At 42.6% G+C, this 25,662-nt stretch overlaps 1 protein-coding gene, 1 long non-coding RNA gene and 1 pseudogene across 3 annotated transcripts in view; 2 read left to right on the top strand and 1 right to left on the bottom strand.

Annotated features, from left to right (window-relative positions):
• Positions 1–9,186, top strand: part of BAHCC1 (BAH domain and coiled-coil containing 1) — a 179,919-nt gene extending 170,733 nt beyond the window's left edge. Inside the window, exons 24-28 of the mRNA XM_069064081.1 lie at positions 551–670; positions 1,110–1,283; positions 2,033–3,183; positions 3,721–3,957; positions 4,615–9,186. Coding sequence (XP_068920182.1) covers positions 551–670; positions 1,110–1,283; positions 2,033–3,183; positions 3,721–3,957; positions 4,615–4,821 — 1,889 coding nt within the window. The 3' untranslated portion in view covers positions 4,822–9,186. The remainder of the gene's footprint in view (positions 1–550; positions 671–1,109; positions 1,284–2,032; positions 3,184–3,720; positions 3,958–4,614) is intronic.
• Positions 9,187–19,214: 10,028 nt separating this feature from the next.
• LOC138142877 (uncharacterized) overlaps positions 19,215–25,662 on the bottom strand; it is a 32,499-nt gene continuing 26,051 nt past the window's right edge. For both annotated transcript variants that reach the window (XR_011163556.1, XR_011163557.1), the window contains exon 2: positions 19,215–19,671. This is a non-coding gene — a long non-coding RNA (uncharacterized lncRNA). The remainder of the gene's footprint in view (positions 19,672–25,662) is intronic.
• Positions 21,903–22,955, top strand: LOC138142948 (vacuolar protein sorting-associated protein 29 pseudogene; annotated as a pseudogene).

Raw genomic sequence — 25,662 nt, 5'->3', positions numbered from 1 at the left:
CTGTGTGTGTATGGTACTCTGGATGGGTCTTTGCATCTGGCGTGTACATTGGAAGGGAAAGGGGCATGATGAATGGTAATAATATTGTAGTGAGAGCAGAGTGGCTGTTAGGAGTGAGAAGAGATGAAAGCCATCAGTTACCCAGGGCTGGGGGTGGGGAACTCCAAGGTCGAATGTGATCTGGGAGCTGAATTGTCTCAGTGTCATTTGTCAGAGGCCCCTCTGGGAGCCCTTTCCCTTCATCAATCCCCGTCTGATTGCATAGGGCAGCCCCCTGCCTCACTCTGTCTCACCTCTAGGGCCCCCAGACACACCCCAGCTCTCTACCTAGTCCCTTTCTCATCTGCTTTTCCATCTAGTATTTAACATCTACAGGTGCTTAGAGAGATAGTAACTTTATGCATTCCCACTGAAGGCAGGATGTGGATGGGGCAGGGTAAGAGCTGTCTTGATAATTGGGATTCTGGCTCTTGCACTTTGATATCATTCCTGGACAGTCTCTCCTGCCTCTGCCCCTAGGACTTAATGGTTTGATCTCCACCACTTACAGGTGCCTCCAGTGATGAAGAAGAAGACTTAGATTCAGTGGTAGTTGAGTTTGATGATGGTGACACAGGCCACATCTCCATATCCAATATTCGATTATTACCTCCAGACTTCAAGATCCAGTGTGAGTCTACTTGGGACCTAGAAAGTACCCTTCCATCATAGAGGGCAGAGGGAAGTTCATCTGGTTCAGTCATCCTTCACCTGAGATCATTTCTACCCTAAGGTCCACTTTGGCCCCCCACAACCCTTAGGAATGGTTTACTTGACTCCCACCTCTGTTTGGAACACTCTCCTGCTTAAGGATGAGTTCTTTCTGACCCTGGCATGAAACTGGGGACTAAGTTCCTTCATGCTGTTCCATCAAGGTTCCATCAAGGAACCTTGACTATCACACCATCCTGTGCAGGCAGGAATAAGTAGTGTCTGTCTTGCCCTGCCTCCACCCTCCCCAGCTTCCCATCATGTAGTCATGGAACTGTTGTTTTGGGTGAAGAATGGGCAAGGTTGGGGTGAACAAGGAGGTCTGTTGGGATGAAGAGATTGCTGGTTCTGAATTGCAGGCACAGAACCCTCCCCAGCCCTGCTCGTGTCCAGCAGTTGTCGCAGAAACAAGAGATCTTCCAACGATGCTCCCCCACCCAGTGAAACAGCACCCAGTCTGTCTCCTGAGGGACGGGATATCCCTGAACCCTCAAAGAACTTGGGGAAGAAGGCTGTCAGCAAAGAAAAAACAGGTAACTAAAAGGGACTGCTTAGGAAGGTAGGGGTAGCCTCAAAGGGGCTAGAAGACAGGTAGCCTCAAATCACAATTCCTGCTCTGCAGTTCCTAAAATGCAATATCTGAAGCTTGGAGCTAGGGGTAAGCACTTCTGTGAATCCCTAGGGTACAGAAGTAAAAGGTCACCAAAACAGCTGGAATCCCTAAAGTAGGAAGGACAGGCTATCATATAAGATAGTGGAGTACCCATAGATAATGCTTTTGAAATACAATTTTTTAGGGGCAGCTAGGTGGGCAGTGAATAGAGCACTGGCCCTGGAGTCAGGAAGACTGAAGTTCAAATGCAGCCTCAGACATTTAACACTTAACAGCTGTGTGACCTTGAGCAAGTCACTTAATCCCAATTGCCCTGCCTTCCCCCCTCCAAAAAAGCAAAAAAAAAAAAAAAAAATAATATATATATATATATAGTCCTAAGAAATTGCCCTCTCCACGAGACATTAATATTTCTTTTGTGATAAGTCAAATCCTTTGTGTTAACGATGAAGGATCAAAGCCTTCAACAGACCCAAAGGGTGCTGTTTTCAGATTTTGCTGAAGGGACACAAATGCCTGTCCCAGTCTGGACTAGCTCTAGTAAAAGACTAGAGGGATGATGGAATGGGATGTATGGAGGTAAATGTCAGCAATGTTCTGGCAGGGGGGAGGTGGAGCAAGGAAAGTGTGCTATGACCTCTCCGATGCTACCTCATTTTCATCCCACAGGTAAAGCTGATGTCTTAACACCAGGGGCCAAGACACCAGTGGTAGCAGCTGAGCACTTCCTGGGCCGACGGGGCAGCCCGATGTTGAGCTGGTCTTCAGTGGCACAGACTAAGAGGAAGGGGACAGCACTGGCAGGAGGCGGAGGTGGGGGCAGCAAGAGCACAGGTGTCCTGCAGAACCTCTTCCAGCTCAATGGCAGTTGCAAGAAGCTGAGAGCCCGAGAGGCCTTGTTCCCCGTGCACAGCATGGCCGCCCCAGTCTTTGGCAATGGCTTTGGGGCAGACTCCTTCAGCAGCATAGCCAACTCTTATGCTCCATTTGCAAGCGGGGCAGGGCTGGCCCTGCCTGGGGGTGCCCACAAGCTGCTTCGGGCAAAGAAGGCAGAGCGGCTGGAGGCTGAGAAGAGTGGGCGTCGGAAAGTTGGTGGGGAGTTCCTGGTCAAGCTGGATCACGAAGGGGTGACCTCACCCAAGAATAAGAACTGTAAGGCCCTGCTCATGGGCGACAAAGATGATGGACCCAAGCTGGGGAGGCCCTTGCCCACCCCAGGCTATGTCCACCCGGCTCTAGTCAGCAAGGAAAGAAAAGGGCGGGCTCCAGTGCACCCCCTGCCCATGGGGCTGGCACTGCGCAAATACGCAGGCCAGGCTGACTGTGACAGCGACTGCCACAGCTCCTACTCCGATGAGGACGAGGACGGACTGGCGGGCAACGTCCCCTCTCAGTTTCTCACCCGCCTCTCTGTCTCTTCTTCCTCATCTGGTTCCTCCACATCCTCATCCTCAGGCTCCATCTCCACATCCAGCCTCTGCTCCTCAGACAACGAGGACTCATCCTATAGCTCGGATGATGAAGACTCAACTTTGCTGCTCCAAACCTGTCTCACCCACCCTGTGCCCGCCCTTCTGGCGCAGCCTGAGGCCCTGCGCTCGAAGGGGGGCAGTCCCCACCCTCACCCCCAGCGCTGCTTCCTCGCCAAAGCCACTGCGGCTAGCGGCAAGACCAAGGTGAAGCGGAAGGAGGCCCTGAGCTTCTCCAAAGCCAAAGAGTTTTCCCGAAAGCAGCGGCTGCCCTCTGTGGAAAATCGGCCAAAGATCTCAGCCTTCCTGCCAGCCCGGCAACTGTGGAAGTGGTCTGGGAATCCCACTCAGGTAAGGGGTGGGAGTTACTGGACCCTGGAAGGCAGGGAACCCCTGAATCCTCTCCCTCAAAGCATCCTTAGGAGGGAAAGCTGGTGTGGGATTTCTTACATGAAATTCCATGAGCCTGTGAGCCTCTCTTGGTAGAGAATAGTGGAAAGCTTCAGAGACATACAAGTAATAATGTTCTCCATTTCTGTCTCTCTCCGTGCCTGTCAGTCTGTCTTTCTGTCTCTGTGCCTCCCTTCTCAGTCTTACTTTTTCTCTCTCTGTCTCTTCCCTTCGCCCCACCCTTTCCTCCCTCCTCTCTCACCCCTTCACCTGTCCCTCCCCCACTCTGTTCAGATGTCCTAGCTTTCCCAAACTGTCTATCCTCTTCCTTGTTTCCTCACTAGCTATATTCCTGTTACATGTTTCACAGCATTTCCATCCTAGCACTGCCTGCACACACTCATCTCACACTTCCCCAATTCAGCTTGTCATTCCTAGCACCTTCCTTCCCTCCTGAGTATTCTCATCCCTCAAAGTCTTTCCTTGGTCTCTGTGCAGAGGCGGGGAATGAAAGGGAAGGCCAGGAAGCTGTTCTACAAGGCAATCGTTCGGGGAAAGGAGACGCTCTGCATTGGGGATTGCGCTGTCTTCTTGTCGGCAGGCCGGCCCAACCTACCCTATATCGGACGCATTGAGAGCATGTGGGAGTCCTGGGGTAGCAACATGGTGGTGAAGGTGAAATGGTTCTACCACCCAGAGGAGACCAAGTTGGGCAAACGACAAAGTGATGGGAAGGTGAGCCTGGGGGGAGGGTCTGAGAGCTCACTGGGCGATGACTTCCTCTGGGCTAAGGTATCACCATTTCTTAGGCCATGGGAGCAAGCTGGGTGCTGATTTGGTGCTTTGAAGCATGAGAATCTGGGCATCCTTTCCCCCCCCCTTCCCGGGCTGGATGTATTTTGTCTGTTAGGGCCTTCTACATATTCCCACACCATTCTTCTGTCCTCCTTTGGGGACTGTGCTGTCTTCTGGAGAAGAATCCTACCTCCAGCCTAGGAATTGATTCCATTTGCATTGTAATGACCCACATGCCTTGAGGCTCACCTTTGGTTCACAACAATCCAATTCAAATTAGAAGTTAACCTCTTTCTAGGGGATCAGTGATGCTGGGTGGGTGCCAGTCAAGGAGAGGTACAACATAGTGGGAGCAATGGCCTTCATTGCATCCCTTTTCTGGCCTGGGATAAGTGGCAAATAATCTCAGAAGTCATCTAATGCAACCCCTTATTTTACAGGGGAGCAAAGTCACTTCCCCCCTCTGGGGGAAAAAGGTTGTCCAAGAAGGTTGTATGGGAGTGAATGTTGGCACTTGGGGAAACCCCCAGGAAATAACAGCCATTGGGGACTTAGCACTTGATCCAACCTGCTCTTTCTGTCCCCTCCCCCTCACAGAATGCCCTGTACCAGTCATGCCATGAGGATGAAAACGATGTCCAGACCATCTCACATAAGTGCCAGGTTGTGGGGAGAGAACAATACGAGCAGATGACCCGAAGTAAGAAATACCAGGACCGCCAGGACCTCTACTACCTGGCAGGGACCTATGATCCTACCACAGGACGCCTAGTGACAGCAGACGGTGTGCCCATCCTGTGCTGATCTGGGCAGTACCACTGGAATTTGACACTGCTTTGCATGAGGGGGTGCACTGAACAGCTCTCCCCAAACCCCACCCTACGGCAGTGACCTCCCTAATCATTGGAAACTTGAAAACTTTGTTTCATCCTCCTCCACCCTGAGCCTCCCCGGACCTACCCCCACCCACTCAGATGGCCTCTGCTTCCCAGAGCAGTTTCCTCCCCAGGGATGAGGAGGAGTGTGGATCACGGAAGAGGAGCCAGGCTGTGACAGCTGGCAATGTTGGGGTCTTCCATCCACGCCCCAGTCAGGACCCTCCCTGCCTAACAACACAGCTTTAAGGCAGGCCCCACATGGCACTCCAAAATGGAGAGTCTGAGTAAATATGCAAAACCCATCACAGCAAGATTCAGGCTTTTTAAATTATTATTATTATTATTGTTATTGTTATTAATATTAATTATTTTCCCTGGAAAGAGAAAGCTCTCTGGCTTCAGAATACAATTCCCCATCTGACTCTGATCCTGCTAGGCCCCAACGTATCCTTCCTGGGACCTGGACTGAGGGCCACATTCCCCTCAGTTGATTACACACACAGACCCGTGGATTTCCACCTCTGTTTTTCTCCCCAGCATTGGCAGTTCACAAGAGATTAGAATTCAAGCCATATTTTCCCTAGTACCTCTGACTGTCTCCCACCAGGGAAAGCAGAAATCAGGTGTATTGTCTATTTATTTCTCTATGTAAATATTGTATTTCTTCGGGGAAGTTTTATGGAAAAAAAAACTAGAAAAAAAGGTTTTTGTGAGCGTGTGTATGTGTGTGTGTGTGTATGTGTGTGTGTGTGTGTGTGTGTGTGTGTGTATGCGCACGCACATGTGCGTGTGTTGGGAGGGATTTGGGTTTGGGAATTTTCTTTGAAAATGCACTGTTTTTTCTCAGCCTGGCTGAGCTCCAGGACTGGGCTAATCTGTAAATATAGAGGCAGCATTTGGGTGGGCGGGTAGGGGGTGTTAAGGGCCAGGAGAGCAACTGTGGGCACTCTAGTGAAGTGTTCTTAATGAGAGATATCCCACTTTAATTCACTAACCTCCTTGTGGAACTGTTCAAAGATAGAAATAACACCAAGGCCTCTTTCCTTTTATACATCCTTTAAATACACACACACACACACACACACACACACACAATTAGGGGGTGTTGGGGAGGATGGCACGAGGAGATGCCCCCATAAAAAAAGATTATAAATTATTCTAAATATCAGTATCAACTGTGTCCCTCATCCCTTGGAGAGAGGAGCTGGGAGTGGGGGATAACAGCCATATTTATCTTACCTCTATTTTTTAAAAAAGAAATCTGTAAAATGAGGTTAAAAAGTGAGAGAAAGTAAGAAAAGGTCATCTTTTCATTTTATTCATTCTGTATATTGCAAGTTCTTTCCTAGTTCAGTTTTCCATGGTTGACTCCATGTTCCCTTGTCCCCATTTCACAGCCCCCATAGCCCAGGAGAGACTAGGTACCTGCTGTCCATCCAGGACAAAAGAGGCTCAGGCCTCCCCCTCCTCCACCAACTGGTGTCCCTTCCCATTAACTTGTCAATATCCATACAAGGAACACCAAAAATTGACCCCTACACTGGCTTAGGCAGCTCTGCAGTCCCCTCCTCAACCTAGCACCTCAGTTTTATTTTTCAAGTCAAAAACCCTGCAAACAAACAGTGATGATGTATGAAAATTATACCTCAGTTCTCGGTAACTCAGGCAGAGATAGATCTACCTTTTCCTTCTTTCTAGCTCTCTTGTGATAGATAGCCCTTCCTCAGTTTGAGAAGAATAAGGCAGATTTCCCCTTTTCAGGTTCCTTCCTTTCATCCTCAGCCCCCTGTTTGAGCTGCTGCAGCATAGGAAGCTGGGACAGATTCGCTTTTTCCAATGCGCAGAGGAAGAGGAAGAAGGAAGGAAGGAAACTTCTCTCTAACCTAATCCCTCATGTACCCATCCCAACCATAGCCCCAGAATCATGCCACATGACCTTCATGGCTTTTTTGGTGGGCGGCATGGCCACAGGACCACATGGCTGCTTCTTTCTCTCTCCCCACCTCACATCTAAAGTCAAATGATTTTCCATGAAAACATCAGACAATAAAAGAGCAAACCAAAGCAGAGAAAATGCCCTCCCCATCACCTTGCCACTTCCTTTTACCCCCATCCCCACCCCCCACCCCCAATGCCCTATCTGACCTCCTGGCCTGTCCATGGCCAGGGAGCCCTCTCTGTGACACCCCTGGGCAGGTGTGTTGAATACTGTCCGCCTCTGACCTAGATGGGGCCTGTGTGGAGGACAATCAAACAGAGCTCTTTGGAGCACATTCTTTTCAGGAGGAAATCAAGTCCCATCCTTCCCCTTCCAGCCTTCTCCCTTTGGTGCTTGGGCTTTGGGTATCAGTTGCCTTCTTTGATTACCTGTTTTTGTTTTTTTTTCCCTGTGGTGGTTTTTTTGTTTCCCTTTGGTTGGGTGGGTGGAGATGGAGATGGAAGTAGAGGCTGTGGGCTAAGTGATCTCTGGACATTGGTTGCATCATGTGGGCCCCTGGTCTCCCAGAGCCTTCATCATGTAGACAGATGAAGAGCAGTGAAAGCAGCTGCCAAAAAGGAATGTGAGCCTTCCAGACTGGACCATTGTTTAGTAAACAGTTCAAATTTTTGTGGCCTTGTTGTGTGGTATTTCAGTTCCCTCTCTAAGATTCACTCAACATGATGCCTAATACCCTTTCTTGATTTTTTCTCCTCTTGACTTAAAAATCAGTTCATCCCTTGGGCTCCAGAGTACTATGCCCTAGTATTAATAAGACAAGGTAAGAACTTACATTCTTGTAAAGGGTAGCACAATGACTCCAGAGATTGAAGCTGTCCAGAACTGTCTGAGAACTGAACAGCAATATTCTTTTAGGAAAAATCATAAAAAAACTTGTCAGAACTGGAAGAGATCTTGGGGATCATCGAATCCAGAAATATTTGGGCCCTTTTCCTCTTTATTTTCTAGTTGAGCAATTGATTTTGATGATGCTGAGTTGATGCTTTTAGAGCATATTACATGTACTCTACTGGTCTCAGACAGATAGTACAAACTCGCTGGGCTTCTATGCCTCCTGAGGTGGCAATTATTGAATGGCTGGACCAGAGGGGAGAGGTAAAGGGGACAGGTGAGAAGGGCCCCAGTTTGGTCCACCACCTTATAGAGCCTCCTTTCCTGCCCTCACCCTTATTTGAACCATTGGGTTCTATCACTAAGCAGTTTTCCTATTCTTAGGATGAGCCTTCTTAAAGAAATCCTCTAATAAGAGCAGGTACCAAAATATCTGAAACTAGTAGGTGCCACAGTCAAATCCTTTAGAACTTACTCCTAAAGGTGACATTAATGAGATTTCTGCTTCACGGCTCAGGTCTTCCATCTCACTGATTCCTGCCTAACCACTGCTAATCTCCCTCTCTCCACCCCATCTATATCCCCATCCCTCACCTCTTAACCTTCCTTTCCTTAAAAGAATGAGAAATTAATCGATGGGTTTCAAGGAATCTCTGGTGTCCCAAGAGGCAGCCTGACCCCTATCTATGCCTTATCGCTTCTAGTTTCCAGGCAATGTGACCCTGGATCAGAGGACAATGGCAGAAGGTTTGGGGGAGGAAGGGCCTTTTTATTTATTTGGGGATTTCCCCCAATGCCTCAGTCTTCTTCTGTCTCTTGGCATGAGTACAATATTTGCTATCTGTGGTTTTCTCCTTTGGTTGCTAAAGTCAAAGGCAGCAACCTCCTCCAAGCCCAGTAGCTGGGGGTCCTTCTTTTTGAGCTGAGAAAACTGATGCGGTTCAATCAGAGACTAGCTCACTCCTTCACCCCACACCTCCATTGAAAGTTCCACTTTTTCAGTCTGAAAACATACAAGGATATTGAGTGAAGAAAAAGTGATTAAATGACAAGAGAAAGTGAGGACAATGTTGTTGGCTAAAATTAGAATCTAAAGCTATTTTAAGCCCCAAGTACAGAAGAACTGAGTGAAAGGGGGGGAAAAACCCTTTTTTGGTCCCTCTTGTTGAAGTTTCTTTTCCTTCTTGTGTTGGGTTTTCTGTTGTCTTTCTTACTTTCTTTCTTTTGTATAAATAACGTTAATTCCCCTCCCCTTCTAAACGTGGTTAAATGTTGTGAAAGCTGGTATTATTGTAAATGTGTAAAGTATGATGATGGTTGGAATTTTTTTTCAATGTAAACACTAAAAATACAAAAACAAAACAAAGGTTTTATGAACAGCAAACTATGTAAAGGCATTTTAGTATTAATTTTTTATTGATAACTTGGCTTATGAATAAATATATGAAACGTTGTTCAGGTCATCTGGCGTACATGCGTATGAAGCTTAGGTATGTGTACATTCACTCCCAAGCATTCTCAGGGACACACAGGCATGGACCTTATTTCTCTGAACTGTGTGTTTTTGCCAAATGAATCAAAATGACCGGCCTGAGCTTGGATGACAGAATTAATCATGTCTGGCTCAGCCTAATCTTTCAGGGGCAGTCCAAACGGAATTGTCACCAGCTGGATTGCTGAATGGAGACCACCCTTCACTCTCAGCACCACTGTTTCCCATTCAGTTGCCCATTTGTTGGCCCAGTTTGTTCCAACTGGACGACCATTGCATCTGAGCAATGGGGCTTAGAGAAAGTGAGGAGAGAATAAGTGGGAGGAAGTGCTTATAAGAGCGCTTGCCTAATGAGCAAGAACCTGCACCTATCATGGTTGCAGCTCTGGGAGAATTCCAGGAGTCCCAGGACTTAGTCCAGTAACATTTATCAAGCACCTTTTATGTGTAAGATTATACTCAGAAGAGACAAATGTGGTGATACATGCCAGGAAGCCCTGCTATTGGGAGAGGCAGAGGCTGGTAGAACGCTCAAGTTCAAGGGTTCTGAGTTGTAGTAAGGCTAAAGTTGATTGGGCATCTGCACTATGTCTGGCACCGCCCTCAGGAGTGGAAGACCACCAGGCTGCCCAAAGAGGAGCAAACTGGCTCCCATATTAATTAGCAGTGGGGCAGCAAGGTGATATAGTAGCTAGCTGTGTGACCTTGGGCAAGTCACTTAACTCCAATCGCCCAGCCTCCACCCCTCTAAAAAGCAGAACAAAACAAAAAACCACTCCTCATCCACCATTCATGCTTCCATCACATTCCTGAAAGTTGGAGCAAGAAGAAGCCTCCCTATTGAGCCAGAAAAGGACATTTGGAAGCTGCTTAGAGGCCAGAATTACATTTCTTCTTTAGTCTATTTCCCACACTCCTTAAAATCTGATTGTATCAAATGGGCACCCAGGAAACACACCAGACTCACTAGTAGGGCGTAATATGAATATTCCAACAAGAGGCATAATTAATTATTGCCAGTGCTTTCCAGTTTATAAAGTACTATCCCTGAAAGTGCTTGAAAGCTCTGTTCCTTCTACCAGCCCAATATCCACACCTAGAGTCACAACGCACAGTTTAAGAAGCACGGAAGCAAGTAGAAAAAGTTTAAGAAGCCCTGGTCTAGCAGATAAGACATGGACAGAATAATTAGGGAAAACAATATCAACAAGGATAGGTTAAAGGGAGGTAATGTGGCAAAAGCGACAGGTGAGTAAGACTTTTGAGAAAACATAGTCAGGCAGGAGTTAAAGCTATAACTAGGGCATGGAGCCAAGGGCTTTGTGGCAGGGCAGGAATTTAGAAGTTGCTGAAAATGTCTTTGCACTTGTTCAGCAGAGTAGAAACAAAGCTTAGCACCTAGGTTGCAAAAAAGAATCAGTTAAAATAGGACACTTCCATTGAAGTTCCTCCCCTTATGGCCATACACCAGGTGAGCTCCTCCCCAACATCCACCTCCAATTGCCTCACAGTATTGGATGTGTCAGACAAGGGTGACCTGGCTTAAAATGTTGATTCAAGGGCTTGTTTCTTGCCACTCACCTTGGCATAGTTTATATTGCCCCAGGCACAAAAATTGCTAGATATAGTGCTGGAACAAGGTCCTTCTACTTCCTTTCTGCCTGAAAGGACATATTGGTATAAAATGAGAGCAACCTAGAGAAAGTCTAGTATTCTTTTAAGCTTTGAATCCTTTGGAAATGTGAAACCTCAAGAAGGCCAATGACTCACCCAAGGTCACATAGCAAGTCAGTGCCAAAGCCAACAGCACAGACCTCTTTCTTCTTTCCTCATTAGGTTTCACTCTTCTATGAAATACTGCAAAATGCTGAAGGTCGAAACCCATCTGATGTGCTTTGTAGTGGAAAAGACAGGGCCTTCTGCCCCATACACACACCCATTTTCCCAGTGACATCTGCTTTCCCTCCAGCTATTCCCACCATTACTGGACTCAGATTTGCCCTTCAGTGCCCTACAAGATTCCTTGTATTCCAGTCCTTCTGTGTTCTTTGACTCTCTCTTCTCCTCCCCTTGGCTGTTCTTCTTTCCCTCCAGCTCACACTTTCTCCAACGGACCTTAGCCACTTCTAACAACCCCCAATCCCATTCTTGTGGGATACCACAGAGAGAAAGGGCTTGATGAAGGGTAGAGGCATGGAATTCGGGGGGATAGGCTAAGCGAGAGTACAAATGGGTTTGGAGCCCAAGGGGTTAAAAATATAAGACTACACTTTGATCAAGACAAATGAACCATTATGTGGAATGCTGAAACATGATAAATGATAGCTGGGTGAGTGAGATCAATAAAAGTGATGTTTTATCAGGTAGAAATGACAACCAGGGCTGATCGCAATTAGTTTTTAATACCACAAACCAATTGGGGACAAGGGAGCTTTAATTGTTCATTCCACTGGCCTGGGCAGCAATCCCAAATGAAGGTGTGTATGTGTGTTGGGGAATGGGGGGTTGTGAATGGATGGAGATCTCAAGAAAACTCTAGACCTAAGCTCCCCCCAAAAAAGAGGGGAGAAGGGCCCCAAAGAAGCAGAAGAGGAAGGAGAGGAGCAACAGGGTACACAGAGAATGCTGTTATGCTGACAGAGCCTGGGATGCTGCGCATCCATCTGTATGCTCGTGCCCACTGGGCATATGGGAAAGCAGAGACACCAGAAGGGGAAATGCCTTGCTCTGAACTATACCCAGCCAATTGGAGGAAAAGTTGGCAACAGAGCTGGGTCCCTTGCTGTTTCCATTAGACACGGCTTCTGTGAGGGACAAATGCAGAAGCGAGGAGCCATCCAGCTCAGGGACCAGGCTTTATCTTACAGACGAAGACCCCTCCCCCATTCCCCAAGTTGTCCTCCTCCTCGGTCCAGTCCCCTCTGCAGCAGCCCACTCACCTCTGACATCCGTTGGTCCATGTCTTAGAGGAACAGCCCAGCCCCAGACCAAGTCTTGGCTCTGATGGGTGGAAGAGTCTAGGCTGCAGGCCCTAATTCATTTCTACCTGGAGCCAGGATCAGCCCAAATTAAGAATCTAGGGCAGACAGGAATGTGACCGTGTACAAACTGTGTGCAAAGATTACTACTGCCAATTACTATTTCTTCCTGTGCAAACATGCTGAATGGACCCACAAATGGAGTCCAGAGCTTTCACCCTGGGCCACTACTTATTTGCCATCCAATTAAAATAAACAATAATGATGATAATGATTTTTTTAAAAATCAAGACTCCTTTTTTTATACAGCCATAGCCGAAGAGATTTGGCTTGTTATCTCAGGTCTGATTCTGCATGGCCTTGAAGAAGCCCCTGCTTCTTCCTATGCCTCAGTTTCCTTACTCCTTACAATAGGAAGGACAGCCCTTTCCTTTGACCTATTTCACAGAGGTGTGGTGAAGATAAATGAGATAATGTCTGTGAAGTGCTCCAAGTTTCTCTGAGACAAACTCCAGATAAATAAAAATCATCATTACTACATGCTCATGTTCTCCCCATTCCTTACTCTCCTGTGATTAGGATGCAGCCAGCGTGATGAATCTCACAGTCAGAATGACCCAGGACCTCCTCTTCCTGCACCAGCCTTCAAGGAAGAACATGATGGATGTGGGCCCAGAACACACTCCCCTTGTTCAATGTACAGAGACAAGGTAAAGTAGGAGGCCTATGATTCAGAGTGGCTGGCCTAGCTGTGTAAGGAGGAGGCCAGTGACATTGGGGAGAAAGGCCACGGGAGGCTAAGAGAGCAGGACCAAGGAGAGAGAACAGTAAGCAGGAAGCAATTGCATTTAGTCAAAACTGATTACAATACTAACATTCCACAAGAGCCCAGCAATCCCTTTTCCAGTCCAGTCCAGCACAAAACCTAAAAAGCACTGAACAAAAAGTCAGGAGACCTAGAGGGAAAGGAGGAGGAGCTATCTAAAGACACCAGTGTGGAGGTGCAGCTCTGCCTCACTTAAATCCAATTCACTGCAAGTCGAGACACCACCTGCAGGATGCCATCCAGAAAGAAGGAATGATAACAACAGCAACATTGTGGATGCATAGGGACCTCACTCACTAACTCAGTTTTTTAAATGGTATGTTTAGGAGAGAGAGGACAGCTCAGTGATGCAGTGGATAGGGTGCCCGCCCTGAAGTCAGAAGCAGGAGTTCATTCAAATCCAGCCTCAGACACTTACTACTTCTGTGACCCTGGGCAAGTCACTTCACCCTGTTTGCCTCAGTTTCCTCATCTGTAAAATGAGCTGGAGAAGGAAATGGTAGATCACTCCAGTATCTCTACCAAGAAAACCCCAAATGGGTCACAGAGAGTCAGACATAGCCAAAACAACTGAACAACAACATAGAAGAGAGAAAGCAAAGGAGGGAGAGGATGAAGAGGAAGGAAACTGAACACAAGAGAGTAGTACTATTCTGAAAGAATAGTATTCGTATATCCTAAACAAACTAGAGGAAAATTGAATGAAATCTCTTTCACAACTATGAATGGGGAAGAATTCTCAATCAAACAAAGAGATGAAGGGGAGCATAAAAGATTGATAGTTTTGATTATATAAAACTAAAAAGATTTTGTACAAACAAGACAAAACCGTTAATAAGAAATTTGAAAATTGACAATTTGGAAAAAAATCTTTGCATCAGCTATCTCTGAAAGAAGTCTACTGCCCCAGAAAACACAAATTACTTAAGAAAGACCTCTCTATTTGATAAAAACTGCTAGGAAAACTGGAAAACAATCTGGCAGAAATTAGACTGAAACCAATACTTTATGCCATATTTCACAATAAATTCCAAACAAATTAATGACCTTAATATTAAAGATCATAACACAAAAAAATTAGAATAAAAGCAGATCATATACATTTCATAGTTATAGGTTAGGAAATTTATTCTTCACTAAAGACAGGATAGAGGTAACTATGAAAGATAAAATAAATAACTTTCATCACATAAAACTGAAAATCCTTTGCACAAATAAAATTAATGCATATAAGATAAGAAAGGAAGCAGTCAAATGGTGAAAAAAATTCCTTATATCAGCTTTCTCAAATAAGGATCTTGTATCTAAAATATGAGACAACTGACAGGTTGTATGTTTGTACTCACATATGTATATGCACACATATATGTGTGTACATATATATGTGTATATATATATATATTACCAAAAATCAATCCCCAATAAATATCAAAGGATGTGAACAAATGCTCATCTTACAAACTATTAGTAACCATATGAAAGAATGTTCCAAATCACTTAATAATAAGAGAAATTCAAATCAAAGCAATCCTGAGGTTTTACCTCACACCCTATAAATTGGCGAAGATGACAAGAAATAGCAATAGTTAATGTTAAAGAGTTAGGGATAAGAGACGTACACTGATACATTGTTTGGTACAGCTGTGAATCAGTAAAAAAAAATTTTGTTTTTTGAAAACTATTTGGAATTAATCAAATAAAGTGACTAAGATGTACATACCTGATTACTAGGTTTACACTCTAAGGAGGCCACTGATAAGAAAGTCTCCATATACACCAAAATATTTACAGCAGCACTTTTTGTTGATAGTGAAGGACTGGAAACAAAATAGATGCACATTAATTGGGGAATAGCTAAACAAATTGTGGTACAAGAATGTAACAATTTTACTGTGCTGTAAGAAATTACAGATATGATGAATGCAGAAAAGCATGGAAAGGCAGCTAGGTGGCGCAGTGAATAGAGCCCTGGCCCTGGAGTCAGGAGGACCTGAGTTTAAATCTGGCCTCAGACACAACACAAAAAAACTTAGCCATGTGACCTTGGGCAAGTCACTTAACCTCAACTGCCCTCCAAAAAGCAAAAAAAAAAAAAAAAAAAAAACCATAGAAAGACTTACATGATTTGATGCAGAGTAAAGTAAGAAGAGACAATAAAAAAAATATACAATGACTACAATGTAAATGGAAAGAACAACCACTACAAAGGTGGGGGAGGGGGAAGGAGAAGGAAATAAGCATTAATTAAGTCCCTACTATGTACTGCTAAGCACTTTACAGATATCATCTCATTTGATCTTCACAATAACCCTGTGAGGTAGATGCTATTATTATCCCCATTTTACAGATGAGGAAACAGGTAGACAGAAGTGACTTGCTCAGCTAATAAGTTTCTGAGGCCATATTTGCATTCAGGTCTTCTTGATTCGAGGCCCATTTTTCTATTCATTGGCTGCCTCTAATAAAGCAATTGAAAAAGAATGTTGAAAAATCAGAAAGAAGAAGCATGGTCCCAAAGAAAAGAAATGAGAAGACAACCCTACCTCCACTCCTTTCCAGAAGGCTCACCTGTGTAAAACATTGTGTATACTTAGAGATTTTTTCAATGTATCAATCAACTTTGCTGCTTTTTTCCCCTCTTCTTTTTCTGGCTTTTCTTTAAAAATATTATTTGTTATGTGGGAGAGGAATACTAGGGGGAAATCTGTTTATGTAAATAAAAATATATCAATAAAAGGATATCAATTAAAATTAATTTTAAATGTCTGCTATCTATATAGAGAATTATCATTATAAATATATGTGTGCATATATGTATTTAATGGAAAAATGTATTAGACTAAAGGACATTTAATCAGTAAATAAGTGACCAAAGGATGATTAATCAATTTTTTTATAGAAGAATTGCAAACTACCAATGACATGAAAACATCCTCCAAATTGCTAATGAGGAGAGAAATGTAAATTAAAATAAATCTAAAGTCTGTCTCATTCTCAGTAAATTGGCAAAAATAACAAAAAAATGAAAAGCACATTGGAGGGCATGCAGGAAGACAGAAACACATACACTATTGGTGGAACAGTGAACTGACCTACTCATTCTGGAAAACAATTAAAAGGGGCTACACTATTCCCGGAGATTTCAGTCCTTTGGCAGATGTTGTTGCTTGTCCTTCATTTTCAAAGAGGACCAATGATATTATGAGTTGATGTCATGACTTGTGTTTGAACTGGATTTAAATGAGGATGAGTTGCACAGTCATCAGCCTCACTCTCTCTTTGACTGAGTCATTGAAGTCCAGTGCAGGACAAAGGTCAAGACGACTAGGGATGGCCCAGGATACAGTGAATGACCTTGGTGTGTCTTTGATGTCTGACCAAGTTGTAAGCACTCCACAGCACTGCCTCAGCATCCTTCATGGATGTTTGACAAACTGTTCTCATTCACCCATTCCACCAGGGAGAAGGGTAGTCTTCCCATTCTTGGGGTAGACACCCCCCTAACTCACTGATGGGTTTGTGGCCCTTTGGTTACACTCAACCTGTTTTTAGCCTGCTTGTGGAGTGTGGCCACTGCTCATACTACAGCTTCTTGGAGCCACGGATGGGAGTTGGGTGAATCAGGTGGGACCCCAGATGTGGATGTGCAGCCCTGAAAAAGACTTGAGAAACCCTCACACCAGAGGCACTATTCCTCCTTGAACACCCATGTGCCCTTCTTTTGGCATATATACTGAGGTCAAAGACAAATAGAGAAAGAAAAATTGTGTGTGTGTGTGTACATACACACATATATATGTATGTGTGTATTCAGAGTAGCACTTCTTGTAGTAGCAAATGGGTGTCCATCTATTGGGAAATACCTGAACTAATTGTGATATTTGAATGCAATGGAACAGAAATGTGCTATAAGAATGAAATAAAACAACACAAAACCCAGAACATCACTTTAATATAGTGGATGGCTAGAAAGTTAGTCTAAGAGTCAGGAAGACCTGGGTTTGCATTCTTCCTCTCATACATATTGCCTGAGTAACCTTATGCAACTTTTTCAAGCTTTCATTGACCTGCATTAGACTAGAAGTTACAGAACTGTATATCTATCTCCATTGGTAGAAGGAATTCACTCACCAGGAAGGAGTTCCCTGTACCAATGAAATCATAGCTTTGGTTGAAAACAAAAGAAATAAGAAATATGACTCTGACTCTCCTGATTGTGCCAACCTGCCTCAGCTACCTTTACACCAAAGAAAATCCTTCCTTCTCTCCATCCTTCCTATCCCATCCCTGTGGCCTTCTTACCCTGGAGGATCCCTCCACCCTACAGTCCCCTTCTCCCATTGGTGAGCTCTTCCCTTTTGAGGAAGGACTTAGAGACCAACCATCCTTCAGTCTACTCCTGACACTCCACAAACTTCCCACAAACACACACTTTTAAATTCCCTTTAATGCATTATCTTCCCCAATTAGAATGTAGTCTCCTTGAGGGCAGGAACTGCCTCTTCTCACTTGTATTTGTATCCTTCGGAGTTACCACAGTGCCTTTCATATAGTAAGTAATAAATAAATGTTTGTTGACTTGTTAACTCTCTTCTTTCTTTTGGGCTCATGGTTTATCATTTTGTTGATCAATTCTCAAGTTCTTCAAAGTTGTTTTCCTCTATAATGTTATCATTATATAAATTGTTCTATAATTGTTCTATCATTGTATAAATTGCTCACCTGGTCACTTAACTCTGTGTCAGTTCATAGAGTTCTAAGTTTCTTCTGATACTGTCCATTTGGTCATTTCAATGGCACAATAATATTCTACTACATTCATATGCTACAGTTTGTTTATCCATTCCCTAATAAGATGACACACTCTTAGTTTCCAATTTTTGGCTACCACAAAAAGAGCTACTTTAAATACCTTTTTAGGTATATATATATATATATATATAGGAATGTATTCCTCCTTCTTTGATCTCTTTGAGTTATCACTGGGTCAAAGGGTGAATTTAGTAACTTTGGGGACATGGTTCCAAGTTGTTTTGCAGAATGGCTAGGCCAGTGCACAATGCCACCAACAATGCATTATTGTATTCATTTTCCCAGTCCCTCCAACAGTTGCCATTCTCCTCTTTTGTCATCTTTGCTAGTCTAATGGGTGAAATTCTTGATAACTTGTATTTCTTCCTTTGAAAACTACCTGCTCATACCCATTGACCATTTATCTGTTGGGGAATGACTCTTGTTCTCATAAATTTGAATCAGTTTATACATCTTGGATATGAGAACTTTATCAGAGAAACATTGTGCAAAGACTTTCCCCAGTTATATTTCTCCTCTATTTTTAATTATATTAGCTTCTGAAAAAAACTTTTCAATATTGTATAATAAAAATTGTTGATTTTATCTTCTGCAAAGCTCTCTATCACTTGTTTGGTCATGAATTCTTCCCCAATCCATAGATCTGAAAGGTAATTTCTTTCTTGCTTTTCTAATTTGTTTATGATGTGACTTTTAATATCTAGGCCATGTATACATGGGAGCTTATCTTGGTATATAGTTTTAGGTGCTATGTCTAAAACTAATTTCTGTCAGACCACTTTTCAGTTTTCAAAGCAGTTTTTGTCAGATCATGAGACCCTCCCCCAGGAACTGGAGGTTTACCAACCCCCCATAGTGATTTACAAATAAGTTTATATTCTAAACTAAAGTGGCCTTTGGCTGCCATATCTTTCTGCTTGACAAGGAAATCAAGTTTTTGTCAGTTAAAGTGACTTTCGCATTCTGCTGGCCTTATTTTGGCAAGTTGATTTTTTGTTGTTTTTTTTGCATCAATTAATCTTTCATTAGCAAATGGTGAAAATTAAGGTCGATATAGTCACCTTTTTCCATTTCCTTTTTTTTTTTTAGATCAGTGGCTCATTTGAATAGGTCAGGTTGAAGCCATTTCAATTGTTCAAAGCATCTTTTCTCACCTTTAACCTTTCTTCTGCTCTAAGGTTGATTTTGACCTTTGCTCTAAAGAGCTGACAGTCTGACTGAACAGATAGTTGATTCTAATAGGACTTCCACATCAATAAACAGTTGTTTCCTGTCAGTTAAGAATTGGTTTTTTTCGTGGTGATAGTGCTCAACATATTCAACACACCTTCCAATGACCTTCTGGAGGAAAGTACTCATCAAATATAGGTGTAAGCCTTCATAACAGTGTACAAGACTTTGGTTGCTTTTATTTCTTAAAAATGAATCATATTTTCCAATGTATTTTTGTCAACTTCGCTTACAACCTTACACTAATGACAAAACCATGTCAACTTGATTTCTTTGATCTTATCAGATTCTTTTCTACTTCTTCATCTTTTGTCACAGATGCTGGCACACGCACTACAATTATCTTCATGGCTCACTAGGAAAGTGAGAGTTAACAGGGATAAATAAAAAGCTCTATACTTAGGTTCAATAAATTTACACACCAATACAAGGTAAGGAAAGCATAACTAGATAATAGTTCATATGAAAAAGGTCTTTGTGGAGAGACAACATGGAGAGATTGCTTCAGATTCAGGAAGTCCTGGGTTCAGGTTCTATGTCCCACACACGATAGCTCCATAATCTTGGGCAAATCTCTTAACTTGTCTTGCTCCTGGCCATGGATGACCCTGGAGGAGAGAGAGAGGCTGATGACTTTGCACAGTTCTGCCTCACATATTCGATTCACTCACAACTCAAGAAACCCCCTTCTGATGTCATCGATCCTCTTCCAGAATGAAGGATGAGCAGCAATGTATGAACAGTAGTAGATGCCCCCTGTGGACCCAAATGCCAAGTTGGGCAATGCTTCTTCTTTTCCTCCCCTTCCTTCTCCTTTTGTCTCTCTGTCATACCCTTACCTATGGGGAGTCATAATCTTACATATGGGCACTCTGTCCAAAGGAATATAATTTTTGATCTCAAGGTATCTTGGGGTTTGTATTATTTTGTTAATAGATTTTCCCCTCCCCCTATTTATTTATCATTAGACTCTAAGTTGCAGGTTAGATTCAGATCTATATTGGTAGAAGGATTTTCTTCAGTGGGAGAGCCCTACACCAATGAAATCACAGTTCCAGAAAGTTTAAATTTAAAAAGAGCCAGGCAGCGTTTTAGGTGATGGTGAGTGTGATAGGAGTCAGCAGTGTACAATGGAAGCTAAAAAGGCTAATTAAATCTTTGGCCACATTAATAGAAATGCAGTGTCCAGAAAGAGGGAAGCAACAGTCGTACTCTATCTTGGTCAGGCCACATCTAGAACAGTGGTTTTCAAAGTTTGGGATCTCATGTCCTCTTACTCTCTTAAAAATAATTAAGGACCCCAAAGAGCTTCTGTTTAGATGGGCTTTATCTATTGATATTTACCATATTGGAAGTTAAAATGGATAAATTTTTAAAGATCTATTTGTTAATTTATTTTAAAATAACAATAACTCTTTTCACATGTAGCACAAACTGCCCCCCACATGTAGCATGGGAATATCATTGTATGGCTTAGAGGAAGAGAGAAGAGACATTTTTATCCTCTTCTCCCCAACTCTAAAGGAAATTTTTTATTTCTCACCAGGAGGGGAAGAAGATTGTTGGGGCCAGAAGCTTGGCCACTCTGCTGTCCTCAGAGAAAGGGGAGTACTAGAATAAAATTATATCTCTCTGCTCCCATAAATATTGTTAGTGTAGAGGAGTGGTTTTCAGGTTCTGTCTAATTTTTGATCAAAGTTCACTAAGTGGAGGAAGCAGGACCCCAAGCTCTATATCCAAGACTTGACTCCCTTTCCACCAAATGCCTGCCAAATATAGCAGTACCAAAGAAATCCATTTATCCAAGTTCATGCAAACAGAAAGTAGAGAAAGAATATATGCCAAACACTACAGAAAGAGTAGTTCTCCCTTTGGGGGTCAAAATAATTGTACAACCAAGAGAGAAAGTCTTAGATAATTTCTCATAGTCTCTAGTGTAGCAAGCTGGAGATAGAGCCATGTTGGAGACTGCCCAGCTCTTCTCATGTCAATATCTTCCAGAGTCTTATTTTCCTTCAGCAAAATGAAGTGGGGTTAGCAGCTTTCGTCTTTCTCTTCCGAATCTTGAAGACAGAAGCACACAAAGTCCAAAGAAACTGAGGAGACCTCAAGAGACTCAAAGCAACTTGAAGTCAATCATAAGAGTGAAGAGAATGACCCCCTCTCTCCTCTGTCCCACTCTCACCAACTCCACCCATGCCCTCATAAAATCTCAGGGCATTGATCTCCACAATGAGAAGAGAATCCCATAACAATGGTCTTCGAGTTATATATGTTCATAGAAATAATGTATTTTTGGCAGGTGGAGCCAAGATGGCGAAGTAAAAGCAGGGACTCACTTGAGCTCCCCCCAAGTCCCTCCAAATACCTGTAAAAATAACTCTAAACAAATTCTAGAGCAGCAAAACTCACAAAAAAGACAGAGTGAAACAAATTTCCAGCCTAAGATAACCTGGGTGGTTGACAGGAAACTCATATGGCAAAAGAGGCTCAAAAAGACAACGAGGAGAAAAATGCCTTAAAAAGCCGAATTTGCCAGATGGAAAAAAAATTTCAAAAGCTCAATGAGGAGAATCATTCCCTCGGATTTAGCCTGGAGCAAAGGGAAGGTAGTGACTTTATGAGAAATCAAGACGATGTGAAACAGATCCAAACAAATGAAAGAATAGAAGGCAATGTGAAATATCTCATGGGAAAAACCACTGGCCTGGAATAGATCCAGGAGAGATCATTTAAAAATTATTGGACTACCTGAAAGCCATGATCAAAGTAAGAACCTAGAAATCATCCTCCAAGAAATTCTCAAGGAGAACTGCCCTGATGTTTTAGAACCAGAGGGCAAAATAGAGGTTGAAAGAATCCACCGATCGGGGAGGCTGAGGAAGGAGGCGGCGGAGACGGTTGCTGTGGCAGAGCGGGGCCGGTGACAGGATGTTGGTGTTAGTATTAGGAGATCTGCACATCCCCCACCGATGCAATAGTCTGCCAGCTAAATTCAAAAAACTACTGGTACCTGGAAAAATTCAGCACATTCTCTGCACTGGAAACCTTTGCACCAAAGAAAGTTATGACTATCTAAAGACTCTAGCTGGAGATGTTCACATTGTTAGAGGAGACTTCGATGAGAATCTGAATTATCCAGAGCAGAAGGTGGTGACTGTTGGGCAGTTCAAAATTGGTTTGATCCATGGACATCAAGTAATTCCATGGGGCGATACGGCTAGCTTAGCATTGCTACAAAGGCAGTTTGATGTGGACATTCTCATTTCAGGACACACACACAAATTTGAGGCCTTTGAACATGAAAATAAATTCTACATTAATCCAGGATCTGCCACCGGAGCATATAATGCTCTGGAAACAAACATCATTCCTTCATTTGTATTGATGGATATCCAGGTATCTACAGTTGTTACTTACGTGTATCAGCTAATTGGAGATGATGTGAAAGTAGAACGAATTGAATATAAAAAATCCTAAAACAGGCCTCTTGATGATCTTTTTGGTTCCATTCCCTTGTTCGAATCAAGTAATTAAACATTCAGAAGCCACAGAATTGTGACATTTTTAAAGTATTATGCATTGAAAAACTAACATCTTATTTGGTGATACATAATTTGCTACAAGCTTATTGTAAACTATAAGAATGTATTTAGTTTATAGGACATGATTTCTAAGGAATAACTTGTACCACATGATAAATGGATGTATGTAAAAAAAAAAAGTTTAATTCTGTAAATATCTTCAATGTTAACATTCAAGCCTTTGTTACCAACATAGTGCATGAATAGAAGAGTTCCAGACTGCCTCACTGTATACACTGTCCTCCTCTTTATACTGTAATAAACACCTTTCACTTATCCTTCAAAAAAAAAAAAAAAGAAAGAAAGAATCCACCGATCACCCCCTGAAAAAGATCCCAAAAAGAAAACTTCTAGGAATATTATAGCCAGGTTCTGGAATTCCCAGATCAAGGAGAGAATATTACAAACAGCCAGGAAGAAACAATTTAAATATTGTGGAAACACAATCAGGATAACCCAGGATCTGGCAGCTTCTATACTGAGGGATCGAAGGGCCTGGAAAGGCTATTCTGGAGGGCAGAGGAGCTGGGATTAAAACCAAGAATCACCTACCCAGCAAAACCGAGTATCATCTTTCAGTGGAAAATATGGTCATTCAGTGGAATAGAGGACTTTCAAGCATTCTTAGTGAAAAAAAAACAGAGTTGAATAGAAAATTTGACATTGAGATACAAGAAGCAAGAGAAGCTTGCGAAGGTAAACAGGGAAAAAAAATCATAAGCCACTGATCAAACTTGGACTATTAACATTCCTACATGAAAAATGATAATTGTAACTGATGAAACTTTTCTCAGTATGAAAATAGTTGAAGGGAATAGAAATATATATATATATATATATATATATACATATATATATGTCTATATTGGAGGGTATACAGGCGTATGAATACATGTGTGAATGTGTGTATATATACTTACAGGTATACATAGACAGAGGGCACAGGACCAATTTAATAGGAAGGGATGATACTTAAAAGGGGAAATTAAGAGGTGAGAGAGGAATATAATGAGAGGAGATGGAGAGAGATAGAATGGGATAAACTATCTCATACAGAAGAGGCAAGGGAAAAGGGTTAAAATGGAGGGGAAGAATAGGAAGGCAAAAGGTCAACCTTATTCTCACTGAATTTGGCTCAGGGAGGGAATGAAATACACACTAAATAGGGTATCTCACCCTACAGGATAGTAGGGGGAAGGGGATGAGAGGGGGAATGATGGAAGGGAGGGCAGGCTGGGGGGGAGGAAAGTTGGAAGCACTCACTTTTGAAAAGAGACAGGATCAAAGTAGAGAATAGAACAAGTGGGTGGTGGGATAGGAGGGAGGGAAATATAGTCAGTCTTTTACAATATATCTACTATGGTAATGTTTTGCATTAGCTACACATGTACAATCTATACTGAACTGCTTATCTTCCCAGTAAGGGTGGGTGACAAGGAAGGAAGGGAATGAATCTGGAATTCAAAGTTTTAAAATCAAATGTTTAAAATTATATATACATATATACTATTATTAATACTATCTTACATGTATTTGGGAAAGAAGATATACAGGCACTGGGCCATAAAGATCCACCATGCCCTACTGGAAAAGTCTAAGGGGGTATGGGAGAAGATACGGGAGAGAGCAGATTGGAGGAGGGGATATCCTGTGGAACTGCTATTCTGGGGTGGTGGGTAGGGGAAAAATGGGGAGAAAATTTGTAACTCAAAATCTGGAGGAAATGAAATCAGAAGTTAATAAAGCATTTGAAAAATAAATAAATAAGAAATTATCAAGGAAAACTTCCCTGATATTATAGAACCATAGGGTAAAATAGAAATTGAACAAATCCACCAATTACCTCCTGAAAAAGATCCCAAAAGGAAAATTCTCAGGAATTTTATAGACAAATCCCAGAGTTCCCAGGTCAAGGAGAAAATATTGCAAGCAGTCAGAAAGAAAAAATTCAAGTATTGTGGAAACACAATCAGGATTTAGCAGCTTCTACATTAAAGGATTGTAGGGCTTAGAGTATGATATTCCTGAGGTTAAAGGAGCTAGTATTAAAACCAAGAATCATCTACCCAGCAAAACTGACTATAATCAATAAGGGGGAAAATTAGTATTCAATTACATAAAGGAATTTAATACATTCTTAAGAAGTCACAGTTTTGGTTTGGTTTTGTTGTTGCTGTTTTCTTTTTGGAGGGGGGAAGGTAGGGCAGTTGTGGTTAAGTGACTTGCCCAAGGTCACACAGCTAGTTTTTGTGTGTGTGTGTGTTAAGTGTCTGAGGTCAGATTTGAATTCAGGTCATCCTGACTCCAGGGTTGGTGCTCTATTCACTGTACCACCTAGCTGCCCCTGAGAAGTCATAGTTAAATAGAAAAACTGACTTTCAAATACAAGATTCAAAGGAAGCATGAAAAGGTAAACAGGAAAGACAAATCATAAGGGACTTACTAAAGTTGAACTGTTTACATTCCTGTGTGGAATAATATTTGTAAGTCATGAGACCTTTCTTATTATTAGGGTAGTTGAAAGGAATATATATAGATAGAGAGCACAGGGTAAGTTGAATATGAAGGGATGATATCTAAAAAATAAAATTAAGGGGTAAGAGAGGAATGTACTGGGAGAAGGAGAAAGGGAGGGGTAGGATGGGATAAATTATCTCGAATAAATGAGACAAGAAAAAACTTTTACAATGGAGGGGGAAAAGGAGGAGGTGAGAGGGAATGAGTGAATCTTACTCTAATCAGATTTGGCTTAAGGAGAGAATAACATACGCACTCAGTTGGGTATGGAAATCTATCTTACTCCACAGGAAAGTAGGAGGAAAGAGGATAAGGGGGGGGGGGCAGATTGGGGGAAGGGGTAATCAGAAGCAAACACTTTTTAGGAGGGACAGGGTCAAAGGAGAGAACAGAATAAACAGGGGGCAGGATAGGAAGGAGGAAAATATAGTTAGTCTTTCACAACATGACTATTATGGAAGTGTTTTGCATGACTACACATGTATACTCTATAGGGAA

This window comes from Petaurus breviceps, unplaced genomic scaffold, assembly GCF_028583685.1.
Source record: "Petaurus breviceps papuanus isolate PSGF00001 unplaced genomic scaffold, PetGlider_PUasm1.0 90617, whole genome shotgun sequence".
Classification (NCBI taxonomy): Eukaryota; Metazoa; Chordata; class Mammalia; order Diprotodontia; family Petauridae; genus Petaurus; species Petaurus breviceps.
The sequence above is the reverse complement of the archived record's forward strand: the minus strand, read 5'-3'. Positions and strand labels throughout refer to the sequence as shown.